We start from the raw sequence: 27,516 nt of genomic DNA on the forward strand, positions 1-27,516 counted from the left end.
CTTGGTTTCAAACGGTTCTCTACAGATAAGAGTTCTGGGACCCCCCAACTTTAGGATTTTCACACACACACACACACGCCATCGTCGTAATTGTTCACGATTTTCGAAAAGACTGTCCAGTTTATTCATCAGGGTTCGGAAAATGTGGTAATCGCGCCATTTAAAACTGAACATTATTTGAAAAAATTTACATCCTTGCATGCTTTGGAGGATACATATGGACTGACCGTTTTCGTAGCATTTGACCTGTCAAATTGTTCACATGCTAAAATTGTCACTCTGGAGTCCGGGGTATAGCCCATGGATGTGACTCTCAGGGCCATTAGGTCCTGACGTCCCCAGACTTGTTCTTCCAGCGCATATCCTGGCAGCCTTGAAGCACTCAGGGCACGTTCCATTTGACACAAAGCTAGCCTTATTTTAAGCCATTCTCGCATCCTTAGCGCTAGAGAAAAAGGCTCGGGTTCTGCACGATAAAAGGGTTGGGACATGCTGTCTGTGAATATCTTAACCGTAGATTCCTCCGGGTTGAATATGTACGAAATATGGCCCTCGCTTGTACACAGAAATCCGTTAAAACATTCGGGAGCCTCTACCAAAATATCCTCCAAGCTTTTGGCGTTGGGTTCGTGACATGAGCTACAGAGCACTCCGAGAATTCCCCTTGTAGACATATTTTTAGATGCTTAATATTCAGGTCTTAAAAAATGGCTTGTTCTGGCCATTTATAATGCTGAGGCCCCAGCGCTATCTATAACCCCAGACATTCCTGCTTCATAGATAACAACCATAAGGGAGATAAAACTGGGGGGTGTAGGGGGGGCATGGGCCCCAAAAGTTCAAACACCCTCTAACACAGAGGTTGAAAAGCCATAGCACAAACATTCTTAAACAACAGGTTATGGTCAATAATATCAAAGGCTGCACTGAAATATAACAATAGAGCTCCCACAATATTCTTGTTATCAATTTCTCTCAACCAATCATCAGTCATTTGTGTCAGTGCAGTATATGTTGATTGCCCTTCTCTATAAGCATGCTGAAAGTATGTTGTTCATTTGTTTACAGAAATATAGCATTGTATTTGGTAAAACAATTATTTCCAACAGTTTGCTAAGAGCTGGCAGCAAGCTTATAGGTCATAATTTCTCAATTTGCAGTATGTAAGCCAGCCAGATGTGCAGCCAGACTTATTAGCCACTCCTTTTGCCCCAACTCTTTCAAACATACAGTTTTTAAATTCCTCATCAATCCATGGAGCCTTAACATATCTAACAGTCAGTTTCTTAACAGGTACATGTTTATCAATAATTGGAAGAAGCAATTTCATCTGGTAAAAACAGGTAAACACATTATCAGTCAACAATATAAGACAATGGGAGCACTGTGTATGTTCTCTGATGAGTTGTGAGTCAATGAGATGTGAAATATCAATATACATGCTAAGAGAAGTAATTTCTCTCTCCTGTGTGGATTCTCTAATGACATTTAAGTGATTGTTATGAGTAACATCTTTTCCCAAAATCTAATATTCTGTAAGCCTTCTCCTCTGTGTCTTATGTTCTTTCAGGCTTCCTAAATGGGCAAAAGTTTTGCGCCCTGGGAGGAGTGGTAATGCATCTCCCCTGTGTGTATTATCTTGTGCTGTTTCAGGGTCCCTAACTGGTTAAAACACTTGCCACACTGGGAGCAATGGTAAAGCTTCTCCCCTGTGTGTATTCTCTTGTGCTGTTTCAGGGCCCCTAACTGGTTAAAACACTTGCCACACTGGGAGCAGTGGTAAGGCTTCTCCCCTGTGTGTATTCTTTCGTGTTTTTTCAGATCCCCTGTCCCGTTGAAACACTTTCCACACTGGGAGCAGTGGTAAGGCTTCTCCCCTGTGTGTATTCTTTCGTGTTTTTTCAGATCCCCTGCCCAGGTGAAACACTTTCCACACTGGGAGCACTGGTATGGCTTCTCCCCTGTGTGAATTTTCTCGTGAGCTTTCAGGTGTCCTTTCTCGCTATACATCTTTTCACATTGCGAGCAGTGGTAAGGCTTCTCCCCTGTGTGTATTCTCTGATGTCGTTTCAGCTTCCCCAAATCGTTACAACCCTTTCCACACTGGGAGCAGTGGTAAGGCTTCTCCCCTGTGTGCATTCTCTCATGCCGTTTCAGCTCCCCTGACTGGTTGAAACACTTTCCACAGTGGGAGCAGTGGTAAGGCTTCTCCCCTGTGTGTATTCTCTCGTGTTGTTTCACCTTCCACAAATCGTTAAAACGCTTTCCACAGTGGGAGCAGTGGTAAGGCTTCTCCCCTGTGTGTATTCTCTCATGTCGCTTCAGCTTCCCCAAATCGTTACAACCCTTTCCACACTGGGAGCAGTGGTAAGGCTTCTCCCCTGTGTGAATTTTCTCATGAGCTTTCAGGTTTCCTTTATGGCGAAAACTCTTTCCACACTGCATGCAGTGGTATGGCTTCTCCCCGGTGTGTATTCTCTCATGTTGTTTCAGCTCACATAAGTGATTACAACCCTTTCCACAGTGGGAACACTGGTGTCGTCTTGCTGGTTTGGACGTCCCTGTCTCTGGTTCCTCCGAGTCTGGTCTTTCTCCTGCCAAAGATAGTGTGTTTTTTAAAATAGAGACCCGAATGAAACCTCCACATGATAAAATGGCCTTGCTATGAGGGTAAATCCTAATCAGATCCCTCAATAACCTAAGGCCAGTTTTAACAATCTCAGTGTGATTTTAAAACAAATGTTGTAGAGTTTCCTGGTAATTACTGACAATGTTTACACTACTTATTTATTCATTCTGTTTTCGTCAGAACACAAAAAACTAAACAGTTCTAGGACACTCAAGACACAGACGTCACTGGATTCCAATCGAGAAGGTAGTTCTGAATATATAACTTTCATAGCTGTATGATACAGAATGCGACCTACAGTCGTGGCCAAAAGTTTTGAGAATGAAAAATATTAATTTCCACAAAGTTTGCTGCTTCAGTGTCTTTAGATATTTTTGTCAGATGTTACTATGGAATGCTGAAGTATAATTACAAGTATTTCATAAGTGTCAAAGGTTTTTATTTACAATGATATTAAGTTGATGCAGTGTCAATATTTGCAGTGTTGACCCTTCTTTTTCAAGACCTCTGCAATCCGCACTGGCATGCTGTCAATTAACTTCTGGGCCACATCCTGACTGATGGCAGCCCATTCTTGCATAATAATCACTTAGTTATCACTTTTTCCTTATGGCAAGGTGCTCCATCATGCTGGAAAAGGCATTGTTTGTCACCGAACTGTACCTGGATGGTTGGGAGAAGTTGCTCTCGGAGGATGTGTTGGTACCATTCTATATTCATGGCTGTGTTCCAACATTGTGAGTGAGCCCACACCCTTGGCTGAGAAGCAACCCCACACATGAATACCCCAGTCCTCAGCAGTCCAATCCATGTAACTTTTGCAGAATATCAGTCTGTCCCTGATGTTTTTCCTGGAGAGAAGTGGCTTCTTTGCTGTCCTTCTTGACACCAAAAGTCTTTGCTTCACTATGCGTGCAGATGCACTCACACCTGCCTGCTGCCATTCCTGAGCTCTGTACTGGTGGTGCCCCGATCCCGCACCTGAATCAACAAACCTTCTTCACAACAATTGAACCACTCTCCTTGAAGTTCTTGATGATCCGATAAATGGTTGATTTAGGTGCAATCTTACTGGCAGCTATATCCTTGCCTGTGAAGCCCGTTTTGTGCAAAGCAATGATGACGGCACGTGTTTCCTTGCAGGTAACCGTGGGTAACATATGAAGAACAATTATTCCAAGCACCACCCTCCTTTTGAAGCTTCCAGTTTTTGGGGAAATTCAGTTAATTTGCATAGAAAATAGGGACTTTGCAATTAATTGCAACTCATCTGCACACTCTTCATAACATTCTGGAGTATATGCAAATTGCCACCATACAAACTGAGGCAGCAGATTTGGTGAAAATTAACATTTGTGTCATTCTCAAAACTTTTGGCCACGACTGTACACACTTCCTTAAACATAACATAAGTAAATAAGTCATTTTAAGTGGAAGTCCAAAACTTGTTTTTACGTTGAAGACACAAAGCACATCAGTAACATCTCCCCGTTGTTGAAAGGGTTCGACACCTGCTGTTTTCTTATTTAGACGTTCACAGATTTTCAACATTTTGACTATCGCTGATGTCATATTTTGGGTAAAGTAAAAAATAAAGTGAAATATTTGGAAAGATGTTCCCTAAAACTGATAGTAACTACAATAATTTTTTACATCCCTGTTAGTTAACATTAGTTAGTTAACATTTATTCTCTGCCAAGATAATCCATCAATTTGACAGGTGTGGAATATCAAGAAGCTGATTGAACAGCTTGATTATTACACAGGTGCACCTTGTGCCGGGGAAAATAAAAGGCCACTCTCAAATATGCAGTTTTGTCACACAAAACACACACAACGTCACTAGTCACGTTTTGCAGCTGTTTCAGGACAGCACAACAGGGATTCTATTCAACTTTAATAACTAGGGTTAATACCTGCCTGGCGCACCAACAAAACTTTATCTTTACCCCCCTCTAACAATACCGCTACAGAATTAGCATAGTAGGCCATGTAATTTAAGGTCATCTGAAATATTTAGGACTAACTTATTCCTTGCCACCCATTCTGAAACTCACTGCAGCTCTTTGTAAGTGTTGCTGTCATTTCAGTTTCCATGGTAGCTGACGTGTACAGTGTTGAGTCATCCGCATACAGACACACTGGCTTTACTCAAATGTCGTTGGCATGTCGTTGGTAAGGATTGAAAAAGGTAGGTGCCAAACCGCTGCCCCGGGGAATTCCTGATTCTACCTTGATTTTGTTGTACAGGCTTCCATTAAAGAACACTCTCTGTGTTCTGTTAGACAGGTGGCTCTGGGGCGGCAGGTAACCTAGTGGTTTGAGTGGTAGGTCAGTAACCAAAAGGTTGCTGGATCTTATCCCCGAGATGACATGGTAAAACTATGTCGTTCTGCCCCTGAACAAGGCAGTCCTAGGCCGTCATTGAAAATAAGAATTTGTTCTTAACCGACTTGCCTAGTTAAATAAAAGGTTAGTTGTTTTTTTTAAACTCTTTATCCACAATATAGCAGGGGGTGTAAAGCCATACGTTTTTTCAGCAGCAGACTACATTCGATAATGTCAAAAGCCGCACTGAAGTCTAACAAAACAGCCCAAACAATATTTTTATCATCATCAATTTCTCTCAGCCAATCAGTCCTTTTAAGTGCTGTGTTTATTGAATGTCCTTCCCTATAAACCTGATCACAGCTTTCCTCAGTATTAGTTCATTAATTAACAGTGTCTAGAGTTTAGTTTGCCTGTTCAACAGTCTTGTAAAGATAGGGGGGGTTGACTGGGACAGGCAATGTAATGTTTTAAGGATAAGTTTTTGTAAAACAAGCACCTTATTGGATCATCTTGAAACTCTCTCTAAAGCTAACAAATTCTTATTTTTAATGACGGCCTAGGAACAGTGGGTTAACTGCCTGTTCAGGGGCAGAACGACAGATTTTGTACCTTGTCAGCTCGGGGTTTGAACTTACAACCTTCTGTTTACTAGTCCAACGCTCTAACCACTAGGCTACCCTGCTGCCCCATATGGTCTATTGGTTTCTCTCTTTTCATTGGCAGAATCCTTTTTCAGTGTTATGATATTCATAACATCCATATCCACCAGTCTATCTTCCTGTCAACTAACAGAACTCTGCTGGTTGTCCTGGTAACAGATACCGGTGGGCAGATCTATTGTATTTGTTCAAACTAAACTACAGCACTTACTTTGATGAGTCAAATCTGATCCTTTCTTCTCTTCTCCTCCTCTCACAGTTCCACTAAGCGCCGTTGTTTTCCTGCAGTCCACCAGCAGCACAGACAACCTCTTCATACCCAGCAGTAAGGTGCGACCGGGAGAGGCACGACACATGGACTCCGGGAGGCTGGAAGGGCTAGCGTTGTCCTAGTAACCATAAAGAGGGGACACAGATGCACATCATTATGGATGCTGATGTCACTGTTGTCATAAAGTGCTCTACAGAAACCCAGCCCAAGCCGATAAAGCAAGCTGTATGCTAGACCAGACCAAGCTGTACCATCTGGTGTTCTGATATGGAGAGACTCTTCTCTGCCTCGTCAGCATCAGGATGTTGTTGAGGCTCCGCAGAGGATCCACCATAGTCATGTCTCTCTCCTGTGTGAATGAGAACATCAAACAGATGGTAAACTTATGATCTTCTATTGCAATCACAGTCTTACAAGAGGCATGAATATGTCTAAAACGAGCCTAAAATAACATTTGCGATGCAAACGTAAAAGGGTTGTTCCACAAAATGGGTGCCTTTTTTATATTTTAAGTAGAACATATGCACCAATATTGAATTTTAAAAGACTGTTATACTAGATGAGGGGAACTTTAATGTCGACCACATGGAGAATTCAATACATCTAAATGAAAAGTCCCAAAAGTATATGAACCAATGGCAGATCGACCATCTAACAATTCCTACAGTAAAAATGCTCATTAAAAACCCCACATTAGTTCAACAACTGCATAGTTTGTGTCCCTGTTTTTAAGACAGTACTCACTGGTGTCAATCGGATCTTCTGTCTCCTCCTTTTTCACTCCCAAAACGTCTTCCTCCTTCACGTTTATTAAGATAGCACCCTCTTCCTCTCTAAAAGGTTCTTTCTCTTCTTTCACCATAACAGCCTCCTCTTCCTCCTTTTTCATTCTGAAAGATTCTTTCTCCGTAAAGCAGACCTCCTCTTCATTAGCAAGGGAGGAGTAGTTCAGTGAGCTCATGGTCAGGGATGTTAGCTAGTTATTTCGCATTAGCGACTAGCCTAGTGCTAACCTCAGTATCAATCTTTAACAAGTTTGCAAATTGAACAAGCACATTAGGTTAAAGTTCACCCGTAGATACGTCAACCGAAATGTGTCTAAAACACTGAGATTAGCTAATGTACAATAACATGACCTAAAGAATCAATCTTTCAGTTTTATGTTGTCTAGCAGGCTACCGAGGTGGTTGAAAGAGTTGGCGCCTGTTCCTGAAGGACCGTCCCGTCCAGTCCATTATACGTCACACAAGAAGCATCACCCGATAGACGCCATCTGCTGGCTGGAGTGGGTAACGCAGTTTGGAAACAATAGGTACTACACTTTTTGTGTTGGAAAGAACGTCATGATAATTTAACAATAAACAGATATATTTTCTCTTACGTCTTACAAATAATACTTTCCTGTACACAGACGTAGAAGCTTAAAATGAATATGTGGATGATGAATAAATACTTCTACGAATAGGTAGTGTGTTAAAACACATTTGTGTTAATTAATACTCTCACATTTGTTTTTATTAGATGTGACCATACTTTTCCCTTAAAGCCACGCTCTATGCGATACAAATCATAATGTAAACAATAGAGCAAATGCATCACATGCAACAGAATCGGCTGAATGAATTCACCCCTGATGATGCGTAAACACAGTTCACTTTCACAACTGCCACGTTGTATTTCCTCTCACATCAATTCGCTCACCTTTTCCCTTCGCTTGTGGACGTCAATGCACAACACATCAGCTGTAGGTGACCAGGAGTTAAAACCTTTCCAAACCAAACCATTTCATAACTGCTACACACAGCCTACATCGTTGTCACCATATTAGCTAAAGTAACGTCATAGTCAACACAGCTAATATAAGTAACTTGTTAGTAACCTGCTACAATCATGACAGAGCTCCTCTGTGGAGATGCTACATGTGTCATCATTAGATGCTACAGTCCTCCAACAATGGATGTCATATGAATCTTTACCACTTGCTCTGTAATAGGAGTAGTATTTTTCCTCGACTCACCTGTGTCCCCGCACATTGACTCTGTTCCGGTACCTCCTGTATATACATTTACATTACATTTAAGTCATTTAGCAGACGCTCTTATCCAGAGCGACTTACAAATTGGTGCATTCACCTTATGACCTCCAGTGGAACAGTAGTGCATCTAAATCTTTTCAGGGGGAGGGGGGGTGAGAGGGATTACTTTATCCTATCCTAGGTATTCCTTAAAGAGGTGGGGTTTCAGGTGTCTCCGGAAGGTGGTGATTGACTCCGCTGTCCTGGCGTCGTGAGGGAGTTTGTTCCACCATTGGGGGGCCAGAGCAGCGAACAGTTTTGACTGGGCTGAGCGGGAACTGTACTTCCTCAGTGGTAGGGAGGCGAGCAGGCCAGAGGTGGATGAACGCAGTGCCCTTGTTTGGGTGTAGGGCCTGATCAGAGCCTGGAGGTACTGAGGTGCCGTTCCCCTCACAGCTCCGTAGGCAAGCACCATGGTCTTGTAGCGGATGCGAGCTTCAACTGGAAGCCAGTGGAGGGAGCGGAGGAGCGGGGTGACGTGAGAGAACTTGGGAAGGTTGAACACCAGACGGGCTGCGGCGTTCTGGATGAGTTGTAGGGTTTAATGGCACAGGCAGGGAGCCCAGCCAACAGCGAGTTGCAGTAATCCAGACGGGAGATGACAAGTGCCTGGATTAGGACCTGCGCCGCTTCCTGTGTGAGGCAGGGTCGTACTCTGCGGATGTTGTAGAGCATGAACCTACAGGAACGGGCCACCGCCTTGATGTTAGTTGAGAACGACAGGGTGTTGTCCAGGATCACGCCAAGGTTCTTAGCGCTCTGGGAGGAGGACACAATGGAGTTGTCAACCGTGATGGCGAGATCATGGAACGGGCAGTCCTTCCCCGGGAGGAAGAGCAGCTCCGTCTTGCCGAGGTTCAGCTTGAGGTGGTGATCCGTCATCCACACGGATATGTCTGCCAGACATGCAGAGATGCGATTCGCCACCTGGTCATCAGAAGGGGGAAAGGAGAAGATTAATTGTGTGTCGTCTGCATAGCAATGATAGGAGAGACCATGTGAGGTTATGACAGAGCCAAGTGACTTGGTGTATAGCGAGAATAGGAGAGGGCCTAGAACAGAGCCCTGGGGACACCAGTGGTGAGAGCACGTGGTGTGGAGACGGATTCTCGCCACGCCACCTGGTAGGAGCGACCTGTCAGGTAGGACGCAATCCAAGTGTGGGCCGCGCCGGAGATGCCCAACTCGGAGAGGGTGGAGAGAAGGATCTGATGGTTCACAGTATCGAAGGCAGCCGATAGGTCTAGAAGGATGAGAGCAGAGGAGAGAGAGTTAGCTTTAGCAGTGCGGAGCGCCTCCGTGATACAGAGAAGAGCAGTCTCAGTTGAATGACTAGTCTTGAAACCTGACTGATTTGGATCAAGAAGGTCATTCTGAGAGAGATAGCGGGAGAGCTGGCCAAGGACGGCACGTTCAAGAGTTTTGGAGAGAAAAGAAAGAAGGGATACTGGTCTGTAGTTGTTGACATCGGAGGGATCGAGTGTAGGTTTTTTCAGAAGGGGTGCAACTCTCGCTCTCTTGAAGACGGAAGGGACGTAGCCAGCGGTCAGGGATGAGTTGATGAGCGAGGTGAGGTAAGGGAGGAGGTCTCCGGAAATGGTCTGGAGAAGAGAGGAGGGGATAGGGTCAAGCGGGCAGGTTGTAGGGCGGCCGGCCGTCACAAGACGCGAGATTTCATCTGGAGAGAGAGGGGAGAAAGAGGTCAGAGCACAGGGTAGGGCAGTGTGAGCAGAACCAGCGGTGTCGTTTGACTTAGCAAACGAGGATCGGATGTCGTCGACCTTCTTTTCAAAATGGTTGACGAAGTCATCTGCAGAGAGGGAGGAGGGGGGGGAGGGGGAGGAGGATTCAGGAGGGAGGAGAAGGTTGCAAAGAGCTTCCTAGGGTTAGAGGCAGATGCTTGGAATTTAGAGTGGTAGAAAGTGGCTTTAGCAGCAGAGAGAGAAGAGGAAAATGTAGAGAGGAGGGAGTGAAAGGATGTCAGGTCCGCAGGGAGGCGAGTTTTCCTCCATTTCCGCTCGGCTGCCCGGAGCCCTGTTCTGTGAGCTCGCAATGAGTCGTCGAGCCACGGAGCGGGAGGGGAGGACCGAGCCGGCCTGGAGGATAGGGGACATAGAGAGTCAAAGGATGCAGAAAGGGAGAAGAGGAGGGTTGAGGAGGCAGAATCAGGAGATAGGTTGGAGAAGGTTTGAGCAGAGGGAAGAGATGATAGGATGGAAGAGGAGAGAGTAGCGGGGGAGAGAGAGCGAAGGTTGGGACGGCGCGATACCATCCGAGTAGGGGCAGTGTGGGAAGTGTTGGATGAGAGCGAGAGGGAAAAGGATACAAGGTAGTGGTCGGAGACTTGGAGGGGAGTTGCAACGAGGTTAGTGGAAGAACAGCATCTAGTAAAGATGAGGTCGAGCGTATTTCCTGCCTTGTGAGTAGGGGGAAGGTGAGAGGGTGAGGTCAAAAGAGGAGAGGAGTGGAAAGAAGGAGGCAGAGAGGAATGAGTCAAAGGTAGGCGTGGGGAGGTTAAAGTCGCCCAGAACTGTGAGAGGTGAGCCGTCCTCAGGAAAGGAGCTTATCAAGGCATCAAGCTCATTGATGAACTCTCCGAGGGAACCTGGAGGGCGATAAATGATAAGGATGTTAAGCTTGAAAGGGCTGGTAACTGTGACAGCATGGAATTCAAAGGAGGCGATAGACAGATGGGTAAGGGGAGAAAGAGAGAAAGACCACTTGGGAGAGATGAGGATCCCGGTGCCACCACCCCGCTGACCAGAAGCTCTCGGGGTGTGCGAGAACACGTGGGCAGACGAAGAGAGAGCAGTAGGAGTAGCAGTGTTGTCTGTGGTGATCCATGTTTCCGTCAGTGCCAAGAAGTCGAGGGACTGGAGGGAGACATAGGCGGAGATGAACTCTGCCTTGTTGGCCGCAGATCGGCAGTTCCAGAGGCTACCGGAGACCTGGAACTCCACGTGGGTCGTGCGCGCTGGGACCACCAGATTAGGGTGGCCGCCCACGCGGTGTGGAGCGTTTGTGTGGTCTGTGCAGAGAGGAGAGAACAGGGATAGACAGACACATAGTTGACAGGCTACACAAGAGGCTACGCTAATGCAAAGGAGATTGGAATGACAAGTGGACTACACGTCACGAGTGTTCAGAGAGTTAAGCTTACGTAGCAAGAATCTTATTGACTAAAATGATTAAAATGATACAGTACTGCTGAAGTAGGCTAGCTGGCAGAGGCTGCGTTGTTGACTAAGTAGGCTAGTTGGCATTGGCTGCGTTGTTGACACTACAGTAATCAAGTCGTTCCGTTGAGTGTAATAGTTTCTACTGTGCTGCTATTCGGGGCTAGCTGGCTAGCTAGCAGTGTTGATTACGTTACGTTGCGTTAAAAGAACGACAATAGCTGGCTAGTTAACCTAGGAAATCGCTCTAGACTACACAATTATCTTTGATACAAAGACGGCTATGTAGCTAGCTGTGTAGCTAGCTACGATCAAACAAATCAAGCCGTTGTACTGTAATGAAATGAAATGAAAAATGTGATACTACCTGTGGAGCGAAGCGAAATGCGACCGGATTGTTGAGTGCAGAAGTTCTGTTCGGTAGACGTTGGCTAGCTGTTGGCTAGCAAGCAGAGTCTCCTATGTTAAGGACGACATAAAACTACACACTCTAAACTACACAATTATCTTGGGTACGAAGACAGCAAAGACAACTATGTAGCTAGCTAACACTACACTAATCAAGTCGTTCAGTTGAGTGTAATAGTTGTGCTGCTAATCGGTAGACGGTGGACTAGCTAACGGTGGACGTTAGCTAGCTGGCTAGCTGCAGGGCAGTGTAGACTGCGTTAGGACGACGAAATACGATAATTACGCAATTATCTATGATACAAAGAAATATAGCCTCCACATTGACTCTGTACCGGTACATCCTGTATATACCCTCCACATTGACTCTGTTCCGGTACCTCCTGTATATACCCTCCACATTGACTATGTTCCGGTACCTCCTGTATATAGCCTCCACATTGACTATGTACTGGTACCTCCTGTATATACCCTCCACATTGACTCTGTTCCGGTACCTCCTGTATATAGCCTCCACATTGACTCTGTTCCGGTACCTCCTGTATATAGCCTCCACATTGACTCTGTTCCGGTACCTCCTGTATATACCCTCCACATTGACTCTGTTCTGGTACCTCCTGTATATACCCTCCACATTGACTATGTACTGGTACCTCCTGTATATACCCTCCACATTGACTCTGTTCCGGTACCTCCTGTATATACCCTCCACATTGACTATGTACTGGTACCTCCTGTATATACCCTCCACATTGACTATGTACTGGTACCTCCTGTATATATCCTCCACATTGACTCTGTACTGGTACCTCCTGTATATGGCCTCCACATTGACTCTGTACCGGTAATACCTGTATATGGCCTCCACATTGACTCTGTGCCGGTGTTACCTGTATAAAGCCTCGCTACTGTTATTTTACTGCTGCTCTTTAACCTAAATTATTTGTATTTTATACATAACACTTATTTTTCTTAAAACTGCATTGTTGGTTAATTAAGGGCTTGTAAGTAAGTATTTCACTTGTATTTTGATTTCATTCATACATTTCTTACATGAATTTATTAATATAGAAAATATAAATATTGAAAATATAAATGTTTCAATTTTTTATATATATTGTTGAATATAATATACTTTAAGGGTATATTAGTTCCAGGATCTCTGCTAGTGTTAAAGTTATGGGCAATTTAATACAGAGACATTAGCATAGTAGGACATGTAACTTAAGGTTACCTAACATAACCCCTGTTCTATGATATTATAAGCCTCGTTAGGGGCGGAGTCTAGGGAGATCCAATCAAACAACATCTGTCAAGCAACAGCTAATAGCAGATGACTCCACTTCCTATATAGGGCCATAGTCTCTCCCGTCTTCACATCTAAGTACGTTTGTCTTCCATGTGTGAAAGGTAACCTAGTCAACTACCAACTACCATAGAGCTCATATACTCTCTGATGCCAAGTCTAGACAGGACCATCGCTCAGAGGTCCCCACTCTACTCACCGTATGTGTAGTGATGTCCATTCAGTAGAACCTCATGAAGGTTCATCACCACAACATGCATCATTACAGATCTCTTGAACAGAGATGCCTTTAAACAATGTATATGTTGTAGCCATACCTCTGGTGGATTGAGCCATCAAGCCCTCTGGAGGTTTCAGATCCTTGCTACTATAGAACCTCATGAAGGTATTTTTTTATTTGTATTTATTTAGCCTTTTTTAACCAGGAAGGCTAATTGAGAACAAGTTTTCATTTACAACTGCGACCTGGCCAAGATAAAGCAAAGCAGTGCGACAAAAACAACAACACAGAGTTACACATAAACAAATGTGCAGTCAATAACACAATAGAAAAATCTATGTACAGTGTGTGCAAATGTAGAAGAGTAGGGAGGTAAGGCAATAAATAGGCCATAGAGGCAAAATAATTACAATTTAGCATTAACACTGGAGTGATAGATGTGCAGATGATGATGTGCAAGATAGAGATACTGGGGTGCAAAATAGCAAGAGGATAAAAAACAATATGGGGATGAGGTAGTTGGGTGTGCTATTTACAGATTGGCTGTGTACAGGTACAGTGATATGTAAGCTGCTCTGACAGATGAAGCTTAAAGTTAGAGAGGGAGATACAAGACTCCAGCTTCAGTGATTTTTGCAATTAGTTACAGTCATTGGCAGCAGAGAACTGGAAGGAAAGGCAGCCAAAGGAAGTGTTGGCTTTGGGGATGACCAGTGAAATATACCTGCTGGAGCGTGTGCTATGGGTGGGTGTTGCTTTGGTGACCAGTGAGCTGAGATAAGGCGGGGCTTTACCTAGCAAAGGCTTATAGATGACCTGGAGCCAGTGGGTTTGGCGACGAATATGTAGGGTAGTATATGGGGCTTTGGTGACAAAACGGATGGCACTGTGATAGACTACATCCAGTTTGCTTAGTAGGGTGTTGGAGGCTATTTTGTAAATGACCTCGCCAAAGTCAAAGATCGGTAGGATAGTCAGTTTTACGAGGGTATGTTTGGCAGCATGTGTGAAGGAGGCTTTCTTGCGAAATCGGAAGCCGATTCTAGATGTAATTTTGGATTGGAGATGCTTAATGTGAGTCTGGAAGGAGAGTTTACAGTCTAACCAAACACCTAGGTATTTGTAGTTGTCCACATATTCTAGGTCAGAACCGTCCAGAGTAGTGATGCTAGTCTGGCAGGCGGGTGTGGGCAGCAATCGGCTGAAGAGCATGCATTTAGTTTTACTACCATTTAAAAGCAGTTGGAGGCCACGGAATGAGTGTTGTGTGGCATTGAAGCTCGTTTCGAGGTTTGTTAACACAGTGTCCAAAGAAGGGCCAGATGTATACAGAATGGTGTCGTCAGAGTAGAGGAGGATCAGAGAGTCACCAGCAGCAAGAGGGCGACATTGATAAGAGTCGGCCCGAGAATTGAACCCTGTGGCACCCCCATAGAGACTGCCAACGGTCCGGAGAACAGGCCCTCCGATTTGACACACTGAACTATATCTGAGAAGCAGTTGGTGAACCAGGCGAGGAAGTCATTTGAGAAGCCAAGGCTATTGAGTCTGCCAATAAAAATGCAGTGATTGACAGAGTCGATAGCCTTGGCCAGGTCGATGAAGACGGCTGCACAGTACTGTCTTTTATCGATGGCGGATATTATATCGTTTAGGACCTGGAGCGTGGCTAAGGTGCACCCATGACCAGCTCGGAAACCAGATTGCATAGTGGAGAAGGTACGGTGGGATTCGAACTGGTCGGTGATCGTTTGTTAACTTGGCTTTTGAAGATTTTAGAAATGCCGGGCAGGATGGATATAGGTCTATAACAGTTTGGGTCTAGAGTGTCTCCCCCTTCGAAGAGGGGGTTGACCGCAGCAGCTTTCCAATCTTTGGGGATCTCAGACGATACGGAAGAGAGGTTGAACAGTCTAGTAATAGGGATTGGAAGAATTTCGGCAGATAATATTTAGAAAGACAGGGTCCAGATTGTCTGGCCCTGCTGATTTGTAGGGATCCAGATTTGTAGGGATCCAAAAAATCTAATGTATGTACCAACGACAGATTGACAATTAAACAATTTATACAGTACTGAACAACATATTCAAGTGTAGAACTTCAGTAGAATGCCCCTTTAAAACCCCACATTAGTTCAACAACAGTTTGTGCCCTTGTTTAAGACAGTACTCACTGGTGTTAATCTGATATTCTGTATCCTCCTCTTTCACTCCCAAAACGTCTTCCTCCTTCACCTTTATTGAGACAGCATCCTCTTCCTCTCTAAAAGGTTATTTCACGATAACAGCCACCTCTTCCATTCTGAAAGGTTCTTTCTTGTCTTTCACTGTAACACCCTATGGGAAAGGGAGAAGGAGGAAGGGGGGTTGGATCCCCACCCCACTGGGTAGCACAGAGCAACACTTTAAGGGGCATTGCATTCATAATGGCGCTGACTAGGGAAACGCTCCCGCTGTTCTTAGAGCCTGTCTGCACATTCAAACTAAAACAATGTAACTAATAATGGTGTGAAAAATGCCCCTTAGATATTAATTCGGAGGGCAGATATTATTCAATATTAAAGCAGTAGACCTCTCATTAAAGGCGTCAGTCAAAAGTTATACTTAAATCCGAACTGGATTTAACAAAAAAATGATATGAAAAGCGCACATTTGTAAATCCCAAACTCTAAAAGCAATTGGAAAGGTAGATACAAATGATTTGTGATGTGGTCAAAATAAAGAATGTAACCAAGATGCTGTGTTTTTGTTTACAGTAGTGATGGACAGCTGGTGGCATTTTCAAAACAGGTTTTCAAACACTTGTAGGTCAATTAGCAGGACAATAGACTCTTTATATCCCGGCTACTGTAGGTGTGAACAACTGCAAAGTATTCCATGCTTAAGTGCTCTTAAGTGTTACATTTCTAACTCAAAACAGCAGTACAGTATATCTTCATCAACATCTTTATGCTTTCTTTAACAATGATACAAATACTCTTTCAAAATGCAGATGTTTATTTAGTTATGGATCTATAACAAATTACTATGGGAATAAATATCAATGAATGACAGAAATATTGGAACAAAGTTGTCTAATGAAGGTAAACAAATTGTTGCTAAATGGAAAACACTCTTTCAAAACACACACGGTCATGTCGTACAGCGCCATTATGGCTATTAGCAAGAAGCTGGACAATAGACTTGCCTAGAAGCAGGATAGGGGGAGAATTCTATCATCAAATGTATTTCTTAGTTAGGTTGGCTGTATCACAACAGGCCGTGATTGGTTGAAATTTCAGTTTAATCCACCAGAAAAGACCAAACAAATAATATAGCAAAATGTATTATTATGTATCACATCTGACTGTGATTGGGAGTCCCACAGGGCGGAGCACAACTGGCCCAGCGTTTCTCTCCCTCTAAAAACAGAAATACATGTTTTGGCCTTTATTCAGATTACAATCGGTCACTCTAGTTTTTTTGAAAACAAAATAACCTCCAAAATATCGTTATACACTGCTCAAAAAAATAAAGGGAACACTTAAACAACACAATGTAACTCCAAGCCAATCACACTTCTGTGAAATAAAACTGTCCACTTAGGAAGCAACACTGATTGTCACGCCCTGGTCGTAATATATTGTGTTTATCTTCATTTATTTGGTCAGGCCAGGGTGTGGCATGGGTTTTTGTATGTGGTGTGTTGGTATTGGGATTGTAGCTTAGTGGGGTGTTCTAGTTAAGTCTATGGCTGTCTGAAGTGGTTCTCAATCAGAGGCAGGTGTTTATCGTTGTCTCTGATTGGGAACCATATTTAGGCAGCCATATTCTTTGAGTGTTTCGTGGGTGATTGTCCTTAGTGTCCTGATGTTCCTGTCTCTGTGTTTGCACCAGATAGGACTGTTTCGGTTTTCACATTTTCATTATTTTGGTAGTTTTTCCATGTATAGGTTTTCCTTTATTAAAATAACATGAATCATCACAACGCTGCATTTTGGTCCGACTCTCCTTCACCACAAGAAAGCCGTTACAGAATCACCCACCACAACAGGACCAAGCGGCGTGACAACAGGCAACAGCAACAGCGGCGCAATGAGGATTGGACATGGGAAGATATATTGGATGGCAAGGGTTGCTACACATGGGAGGAGATCCTGGCGGGAAGGGATCGCCTTCCATGGGAACAGGTGGAGGCAGCGAGGAGAGCAGAGGCAGCCGGAGAGAGGAGCCGGCGATATGAGGGAACACGGTTGGCAAGGAAGCCCGGGAGTCAGCCCCAAAAATTTCTTGGGGGTGGCTCACAGGGAGTATGGCTACGCCAGATAGGAGACCTGTGCAAACTCCCTGTGCTTACCGGGGGGCTAGTGAGACCGGGCAGGCACCGTGTTATGCTTTGGAGCGCACGGTGTCCCCAGTGCGGGTGCATAGCCCGGTGCGGTACATTCCAGCTCCGCGTATCGGCCGGGCTAGAGTGAGCGTCGAGCCAAGTGCCATGAAGCCGGCTCTACGCATCTGGTCCCCAGTGCGTCTCCTTGGGCCGGCTTACATGGCACCAGCCTTGCGCACGGTGTCTCCGGTTCGCCTGCATAGCCCAGTGCGGGCTATTCCACCTCGCCGCACTGGCAGGGCGACCGGGACCATTCAACCGGGTAAGGTTGGGCAGGCTCGGTGCTCAAGAGCTCCAGTGCGCCTGCACGGTCCGGTCTATCCAGTACCACCTCCACACCAGCCCTCCGGTGGCAGCTCCCCGCACCAGGCTTCCTGTGCGTGTCCTCGGCCCAGTACCACCAGTGCCAGCACCACGCATCAGGTCTACAGTGCGCCTCGCCTCTCCAGCGCTGCCGGAGCCTTTCTCCTCCTCGCTGCTCTCCCGCCTGCGCTGCCGGAGTCTCCCGCCTGTTCAGCGCTGCCGGAGCCTTTCTCCTCTCCTGCGCTGCTGGAGACTCCCGCCTGTTCAGCGCTGCCAGAGCCTTCCTCCTCTACAGCGCTGCTGGAGTCTCTTGCCTGTTCAGCGCAGCCAGCGCTGCCAGTCTGCATGGAGCAGCCTGAGCTGTCAGTCTGCAAGGAGCTGCCAGAGCTGCCAGTCAGCATGTAGCAGCCAGAGCCACCAGTCAGCATGGAACAGCCAGATCCGTCAGTCTGCCAGGATCTGCCAGTCAGCCAGACTATTCCAGATCTGCCAGTCAGCCAGACTCTTCCAGATCCGTCAGTCAGCCAGACTCTTCCAGATCCGTCAGTCAGCCAGACTCTTCCAGATCCGTCAGTCAGCCAGACTCTTCCAGATCCGCCAGTCAGCCAGACTCTTCCAGAGACGTCAGTCTGCCAGGATCCGCCAGTCAGCCAGACTCTTCCAGATCTGCCAGTCAACCAGACTCTTCCAGATCCGCCAGTCAACCAGACTCTTCCAGATCCGCCAGTCAACCAGACTCTTCCAGATCCGCCAGTCAACCAGACTCTTCCAGATCCGCCAGTCAACCAGACTCTTCCAGATCTGCCAGTCAACCAGACTCTTCCAGATCCGCCAGTCAGCCAGGATCTGCCAGAACCGCCAGCCAGCCAGAATCTGCCGGATCCAACTACCTGCCTGTGCTTTCACTCAGTGCTGAGCTTCCTCTCAGTGCTGGGCTTCCTCTCAGTGCTGGGCTTCCTCTCAGTGCTGGGCTTCCCTTCAGTGCTGGGCTTCCCCTCAGTGCTGAGCTTCCCCTCAGTCCCGAGCTTCCCCTCAGTCCCGAGCTGCCCCTCAGTCCCGAGCTGCCCCTCAGTCCCGAGCTGCCCCTCAGTCCAGTGGGGTTCTGGGTGAGGACTACTAGGCCATGGTCGGCGGAGAGGGTGGACTATCCTAGGATGCGAGGAAGAGGGACTAAGACATTGATAGAGTGGGGTCCACGTCCCGCGCCGGAGCCGCCACCATGGACAGACGCCCACCCGGACCCTCCCTATTGTTTTGATGTGCGTCCGGGAGTCCGCACCTTAGGGGGGGATCTGTCACGCCCTGGTCATAATATATTGTGTTTATCTTCATTTATTTGGTCAGGCCAGGGTGTGGCATGGGTTTTTGTATGTGGTGTGTTGGTATTGGGATTGTAGCTTTGTGGGGTGTTCTAGTTAAGTCTATGGCTGTCTGAAGTGGTTCTCAATCAGAGGCAGGTGTTTATCGTTGTCTCTGATTGGGAACCATATTTAGGCAGCCATATTCTTTGAGTGTTTCGTGGGTGATTGTCCTTAGTGTCCTGATGTTCCTGTCTCTGTGTTTGCACCAGATAGGACTGTTTCGGTTTTCACATTTTCATTATTTTGGTAGTTTTTCCGTGTATAGGTTTTCCTTTATTAAAATAACATGAATCATCACAACGCTGCATTTTGGTCCGACTCTCCTTCATCACAAGAAAGCCGTTACACTGATTGACAATAAATTTCACATGCTGTTGTGCAAATGGAATAGACAACAGGTGGAAATTATAGGCAATTAGCAAGACACGCCCAATAAAGTAGTGGTTCTGCAGGTGGGGACTACAGACCACTTCTCAGTTCCTATGCTTCCTGGCTGATGTTTTGGTCACTTTTGAATGCTGTATATATATAATGTATAATATATTCAATTATTAATTTGTTTAGATGCAATACTCATAAATAAAGTAAATAACTCAACCCTGTCACAGGTTTACAACCCGTTACATGTAGACTGAGGGACAGAGCTACATGGTGTGATTTTAATCAATAATCATGCATTTATTTGATAAAAATACTTTCTCAACAAAATAACACAAATGTATGTTTGCATTCAATTATGTGCACATTTTAATATTAATTTCCCAAGTAAAAATGAATTGAAACGCCTGGGGGACATATAAAAAAATATATGATTTTGTAATAATTAAGTTTAAATTAATTCTATATTTATTTCAATTCATTATACTGGACATTTCAATTTATATACAAAATCAGTCAGTGGGACTGAAATATTACCAGAGCTCAAGAATGACCCAAATACTGTTAGAATAGAAATGGTTTTCTCTGTCTGTTATTTTTTCACATCTAAATGTGGCCATACAACTCCCTTAAAGTGAAGGTAGCTAAATGTAACCACATGTAACATATGGATCTGCATTAGTATAGCATCACAAGTCCCAATGCAAAGTTACACCTCTCTTTTCTATTTTTCCAGTACATAAAACCGATCAGAATTCCAAAGAATGCCGAAGTCATGTCAGATTTTTTTTATTTTATCATAGGTACACTTCAACTGTGAGAGATGGAATCTAAAGCAAAAATCCAGAAAATCACATTGTATGATTTTGTGAGTACACCCCTCACATTTTTGTAAATATTTAAGTAAATCTTTTCATGTGATAACACTGAAGAAATGACACTTTGCTACAATGTAAAGTAGTGAGTGTACAGCTTGTATAACAGTGTAAATTTGCTGTCCCCTCAAAATAACTCAACACACAGCCATTCAAGTCTAAACCGCTGGCAACAAAAGTGAGTACACCCCTAAGTGAAAATGTCCAAATTGGGCCCAAAGTGTCAATATTTTGTGTGGCCACCATCATTTTCCAGCATGGAGTACACGTCCTGGTAATCCGTCTGGCCCTGCGTTGTGATCTGAGGACCCATGCCAAACCTTTTCAGTCTCCTGAGGGGGAATAGGTTTTGTCGTGCCCTCTTTATATAGCCAAATTATCTTTTACCCAGGAAGCTCGGATAAACAGTGGTTGTTGTGCACTGCTGCCACTACCATGCCTGGAGTCCATTTTGACTTTGTTGATAGCGAGTTGTGTTAGCGAGTTCTGTTAGCGAGCTGTGCGGCTAAGCAGCTAACTGGCTACTGATCAACCTGTTGTGTGTATTGAACATTCATATTGGACAGCCTTACCTATAGAGTAGCACCACCAACCCTTCAGCCCATTCTCTTCTTGAAGTCAAAGCCACAGTGTATTGTTGCTATAGGAGTTTATGATTAATAATCCTATTCATTTCAAGCCACACTAAGATGTCACCATACTTTTCATTTAAAGCCCCACTATGTAAGACATACATCATCAGAGTGGGCCTCCAACTTAAATGTAAACAATGGAGCAAATGCATCACATGTGAACATCACTCGATTATCGGAGGGGTGCATTATGACATCAGATAGAACTACTCAGACATTCCAAATATCACTTGATTATCGGAGGGGTGTATTATGACATCAGAGAGAACTACTCAGACATTCCAAATATCACTTGATTATCGGAGGGGTGTATTATGACATCAGAGAGAACTACTCAGACATTCCAAATCAGGCTTCATCCATATCATGAAGGTGGATATTGATCCAACCATTTCCAAAGTAATGACCCGGGTGATGGAAACAGGATATGCCTGTACACTTTTATAAAAGCCGACAGACGATTTGTTACTTCGTTTGACATGGTGGGGTCATTTTGTGTCAGTAAAAATGTATAAATGAGAAATGGCGGCATTAATCCTTTATGCGCAAATATTGATTTAATAACGATCATATCTTAGTTAACTTGGAGTCACGTGATGATATATTGTGTGGTCCTCCCACTACGACTTGGGAAACCATGCAGTTTATTAGGCTACAGGTTAAATAAATGATGAACTTCACAGGGTGGTGAAAGTGGAGGAGTTGAGCTTGATGCTCCTTTCCAATACATTTAAAAAATATATATATATTTTTTTATTTCACCTTTATTTTTTGATGGTCTTCTTCTGGTGACATGATGATGATTGATGCTTGGTTGCCATTTGACAAATAAAATAATGTCGCTCTTATCCATAATAATCTCATCATGTAGGTAGCCTACCAACACTGTATCTTTGAGCTGTTGGCTACAGTGGACGGGACAAGAGGACTTTTGCTATATAACTCAACGGTTTTTCAAAACCATCAGTTGAGTTGAAAATGCAATGGAAACCCATTTAACTTGCATTTTTCATTCAGTACATTTACATTACATTTAAGTCATTTAGCAGACGCTCTTATCCAGAGCGACTTACAAATTGGTGCTTTCACCTTATGACATCCAGTGGAACAGCCACTTTACAATAGTGCATCTAGGTCTTTTAAGGGGGGTGAGAAGGATTACTTTATCCTATCCTAGGTATTCCTTAAAGAGGTGGGGTTTCAGGTGTCTCCGGAAGGTGATTGACTCCGCTGTCCTGGCGTCGTGAGGGAGTTTGTTCCACCATTGGGGGGCCAGAGCAGCGAACAGTTTTGACTGGGCTGAGCGGGAACTGTACTTCCTCAGTGGTAGGGAGGCGAGCAGGCCAGAGGTGGATGAACGCAGTGCCCTTGTTTGGGTGTAGGGCCTGATCAGAGCCTGGAGGTACTGAGGTGCCGTTCCCCTCACAGCTCCGTAGGCAAGCACCATGGTCTTGTAGCGGATGCGAGCTTCAACTGGAAGCCAGTGGAGAGAGCGGAGGAGCGGGGTGACGTGAGAGAACTTGGGAAGGTTGAACACCAGACGGGCTGCGGCGTTCTGGATGAGTTGTAGGGGTTTAATGGCACAGGCAGGGAGCCCAGCCAACAGCGAGTTGCAGTAATCCAGACATTTTGAGATGACAAGTGCCTGGATTAGGACCTGCGCCGCTTCCTGTGTGAGGCAGGGTCGTACTCTGCGGATGTTGTAGAGCATGAACCTACAGGAACGGGCCACCGCCTTGATGTTATTTGAGAACGACAGGGTGTTGTCCAGGATCACGCCAAGGTTCTTAGCGCTCTGGGACGAGGACACAATGGAGTTGTCAACCGTGATGGCGAGATCATGGAACGGGCAGTCCTTCCCCAGTACATGGGAATTCAACAGGAAAACATTTTTTCCGTGCACTACGTCATCACGCAAAGACTTTTATCCGCAATAAACCTGTTTGATGCAAACATTTCCGGTGGGAAAATGCGTATATTGTTTTATGCAGATTTGAGAATATTCACATGAAAATCTGTCGCAAATTGCACGGAAATGTAGCTACTAAGGTGGATATTGATCCAACACCTGCTGCTTATTCAAACCGTCCCACTGGGCACAGACATCAGTTCAACATCTGGTTTCTATTTACATTTCTTTGATTCGTCAACTAAAGTGAATTCAACATTAAATCAACATAAAATGTCACCCGGCATTGGATTTAGGTTGCCAGTTGGGTGAAACACAAAATGTCACCAGTCACTGGTTACCAGTTGTGTGAAAATTAATAAAAAATACCTTATGTAGATGGATTTTTACAAATCAAATCCGTTTTCCACATTGATCAAACATCATCACATGGATTTGTTTTGATCAAATCAAATGTTATTGGTCACATGGTTAGCAGATGTTATTGGTCACATGGTTAGCAGATGTTATTGGTGACATACACATGGTTAGCAAATGTTATTGGTCACATACACATGGTTATCAGATGTTATTGGTGACATGCAGATGTTATTGGTCACATACACATGGTTAGCAGATGTTACTGGTCACATACACATGGTTAGCAGATGTTATTGGTCACATACACATGGTTAGCAGATGTTATTGGTCACATACACATGGTTAGCAGATGTTAATGGTCACATACACATGGTTAGCAGATGTTATTGTGAGTGTAGTGAAATGCTTATGCTTCTAGATCCGACAGTGCAGCAGTATCAAACAGATATCTAACAAACTATAGTTTTGGCAAGTCGGTTAGGACATATGTGTTAATGACACAAGTCATTTTTCCAAAAATTGTTTACAGACAGATTATTTCACAATCCCAGTGGGTTAGAAGTTTACATACACTAAGTTGACTGTGCCTTTAAACAGCCTTGGAAAATTCCAGAAAATTATGTCTATAGCTTCTGATAGGCTAACTGACATCATGAGTCAATTGGAAGAGCACCTGTGTATGTATTTCAAGACCTACCTTGAAACTCAGTGCCTCTTTACTTGACATCATGGGAAAATAAATACAAATCTGCCAAGATCTCAGAAAAAAATGGTAGACCTTTCCAAAGTCTGGTTCATCCTTGGGAGCGATTTCCAAACGCCTGAAGGCGTCCTCTGGTCTGATGAAACAAAAATAGTATAGTTTGGCCATAATGACCATCGTTATGTTCGGAGGAAAAAGGGGGATGTTTGCAAGCCGAAGAACACCATCCCAACCGTGAAGCACACAGGTGGCAGCATCACGTTGTGGGGGTGCTTCGCTGCAGGAAGGACTGGGACACTTCACAAAATATATGGCATCATGGGGGAGGAAAATTACGTGAATATATTGAAGCAACATCTCAAGACATCAGTCAGGAAGTTAAAGCTTGGTCGCAAGTGGGTCTTCCAAATGGACAATGACGCCAAGCATACTTCCAAAGTTGTGGCAAAATGGCTTAAGGACAACAAAGTCAAGGTATTGGAGTGGGCATCACCACACCCTGACCTTAATGCTATAGAAAACAGATCATTTTTACCCTTTTAAAAATAGTTATAGGGGGAGGTCCGGGGGATGTCTGTCTTTGAAAGGGTCAATGTAATATTTAAGATGTCCCCTTTACTGATGACCTAAACCTAAAAGTCAAGGGGTCTGAATACTTTCCAAAGAAACTGTAAGTGATTGAGGAGAGAGCATAATTGCTATATTCTAATTAAAATCATTGACCCATAAGGTACCACATGACCAAAGCAATGCGTGACCCATGTAGAATTAAAACAATATTCATCTTAATGAGAAATATAATCGAATAAACAAATGTTTGCATAACCAAAGACATGAAAACGGGTGGGAACATTGTATTTAGTCAGGATTTCATAAGGCCAGGAATGTCATTGAGAATAACAATAGACAATAGTTAATGTTGCTAGTTTAGGGATGAAGATAGTGAAGGTTTATCTATGTTAAGGATGTTTTTAATTTGACGTGGAAACAACGTTTATTCAACCAGTGGGAGGCTTGTAAATGCCCACAGGAAAGTGGAATGAGGAACTCTTCATTGAGACAATCATGAAACAGCAATCTGTGGGTGAGTTGTAGTGGATATTATAATATAAGGATCTGCTGGAGTCCAAGTCAAACCAAGATTCTTTATTTCTGAGCTCAGAGAGAATAACAGAGTTTGGTATTTTACTAGGATCCCCATTAGCTGTTGCAAAAGCAGCAGCTACCCCTCCTGCGGTCAACACAAAACATGACACAATTGTCACGTCTCTCGTCGGAAAGGCATGGACCAAAGCGCAGCGTGGTAAGTGTTCATGATTTTTATTTAATCAAAAAACATTCGAACAAAATAACAAAGAGAAGAATGAACAGTTCTGTAAGACACATCAACTATACAGAAAACAACTACCCAAAAAACACAGGTGGAAAAAGGCTCCCTAAGTATGATTCCCAATTAGAGACAACGATAGACAGCTGCCTCCGATTGGGAACCACACTCTGCCAAAAACAAAGAAATAGAAAACATAGAAATAAAGAAACTGGAATTCCCAACCGAGTCACACCCTGGCCTAACCAAAATAGAGAATAAAAAGCCTCTCTATGGCGTGACAATAATACAGAACATCAATAGACAAGAACAGCTCAAGGACAGAACTACATACATTTTGTAAAAGGCACACGTAGCCTCCAAATCAATGCATACACACAAACTACCTAGGTCAAATAGGGGAGAGGTGTTGCTTTATCTGTTTTTTGAAACCAGGTTTGCTGTTTATTTGAGCAATATGAGATGGAAGGAAGTTCCATGCAATAAGGGCCCTATATAATACTGTATGCTTTCTTGAATTTGTTCTGGAATCTTGTGAACTGTGAAAAGACCCCCAGTGGCATGTCTGGTGGGATAAGTGTGTGTGTCAGAGATGTGTGTAATTTGACTTGTAAGAACTTTGATGATATCTGTACATTATAGGAACAGCTGTGATGACAAAAGTACAATGATTCATGTTTTGCTTTAGCTTGAGATAAAGAATCAGTGGTAGACACCTTGCAAGTGTATGAAAAGGTCAACTGTACAAAGTCAGATGTCTGTGTGTTGAAACTATATTTTAGGTAACAGATGGATAAAGGGAACTAAGAGTTCCTGTTGATACTATGTTCCAGTCCTACTTCCAGTCTTACATGATTGCAATAAGGGGAACAATCATTGGGAAACTAACTGCCAATAACGCAATAAGCTGAACCCCGCATTGCAGAGACATCTTTGTAGTAGCAACTATTAATTATGAGCGTATAGGCTATTAAAGTTAAGGGACATCAGCCTGGGCGGGGTGATCCTCAGTAGGGGATAAAAAGGGAAAACACCATCTTTTGAACTGAGTGTCTTGCTTGCAAATTGCTGTAAGTGTAAACTCCGGGTTGCAATCCTTATTAAACAAACTAACCTCTGATCAAAGAAGTTTTCCTGTGGTCTCTTCTGTGCACATAGGGCAGAATTCCCTTACAGACTATGCAAACTATTTGGGATTTTCAACACATATCAGACCTCTGATTACAATTAAGAGCAAAACGTGCCGCTGTAATAGGTGGAAGAAGAAAAAGAAAAAAGAAGCAGAGCATCTCTTTATTATGGCTAGACCTCTCCTCATCTTTACAACCATTGAATCTATTTGTTTTGACCATGACAGTTTACAATCTAAGGTAATGCCAAGTAATTTAGCCTCCTCCACTTGTTCAACAGCCACACAATTCATTACCAGATTCAGATGAGGTCTAGAACTTAAGGAATGATTTGTACCAAATACAATGCTCTTAGTTTTAGAGATGTTCAGGGCCAGTTTATTACTGGCCACGCATTCCAAAACAGACTGCAACTCTTTGTTAAGGGTTTCAGTGACTTCATTAGCTGTGGTTGCTGGTGGTTATATAGTTGAATCATCAGCATACATCAGCATAGCATGTGTATGCTTTGTTTAATGCCAGTGGCAGGCCATTGGTAAAAATAGAAAAGAGTAGAGGGCCTAGAGAGCTGCCCTGCGGTACATCACACTTCATATGTTTGACATTAGAGAAGCTTCCATTAAAACCCCCTGAGTTCTATTAGATAGATAGCTCTGAATCCACATTATGGCAGAGGTTGAAAAGCCATAGCACAAACATTCTTAAACAACAGGTTATGGTCAATAATATCAAAGGCTGCACTGAAATCTAACCACAATCTCCCACAATCTTCTTGTTATCAATTTCTCTCAACCAATCATCAGTAATTTGTGTTAGTGCAGTACATGTTGAGTGCCCTTCTCTATAAGCATGCTGAAAGTCTGTTGTTCATTTGTTTACAGAAATATAGCATTGTAATTGTTCAAACACAATTTTTTCCAACAGAGCTGGCAGAACCAGTAAAGGCCGCTTTACCACTCTTGGGTAGTGGATTAATTTGGCTTCCCTCCAGGCCTGAGAACAGACTTTCCTCTTGGCTCATATTAAAAATATGACAGATAGGAGTGGCTATAGTCAGCTACTGTCCTCAGTAGCTTTCCATCTAAGTTGTCAATGC

General features: G+C 44.0%; 1 protein-coding gene across 1 annotated transcript in view; it reads right to left on the reverse strand.

Annotated features, from left to right (window-relative positions):
- Nucleotides 1-159: 159 nt before the first annotated feature.
- The window catches only part of LOC135560314 (zinc finger protein 850-like), a 37,301-nt gene continuing 9,944 nt past the window's right edge, over nucleotides 160-27,516 (reverse strand). Inside the window, exons 5-8 of the mRNA XM_065002171.1 lie at nucleotides 6,635-6,866; nucleotides 6,142-6,239; nucleotides 5,831-6,008; nucleotides 160-2,594 (exon numbers count right to left, since the gene is read on the reverse strand). Of these exons, the coding sequence (XP_064858243.1) occupies nucleotides 1,576-2,594; nucleotides 5,831-6,008; nucleotides 6,142-6,239; nucleotides 6,635-6,866 (1,527 nt within the window). The 3' untranslated portion in view covers nucleotides 160-1,575. The remainder of the gene's footprint in view (nucleotides 2,595-5,830; nucleotides 6,009-6,141; nucleotides 6,240-6,634; nucleotides 6,867-27,516) is intronic.

The sequence above is a fragment of the Oncorhynchus nerka genome, linkage group LG15 (assembly GCF_034236695.1).
Source record: "Oncorhynchus nerka isolate Pitt River linkage group LG15, Oner_Uvic_2.0, whole genome shotgun sequence".
In the NCBI taxonomy this organism is placed as follows: domain Eukaryota; kingdom Metazoa; phylum Chordata; class Actinopteri; order Salmoniformes; family Salmonidae; genus Oncorhynchus; species Oncorhynchus nerka.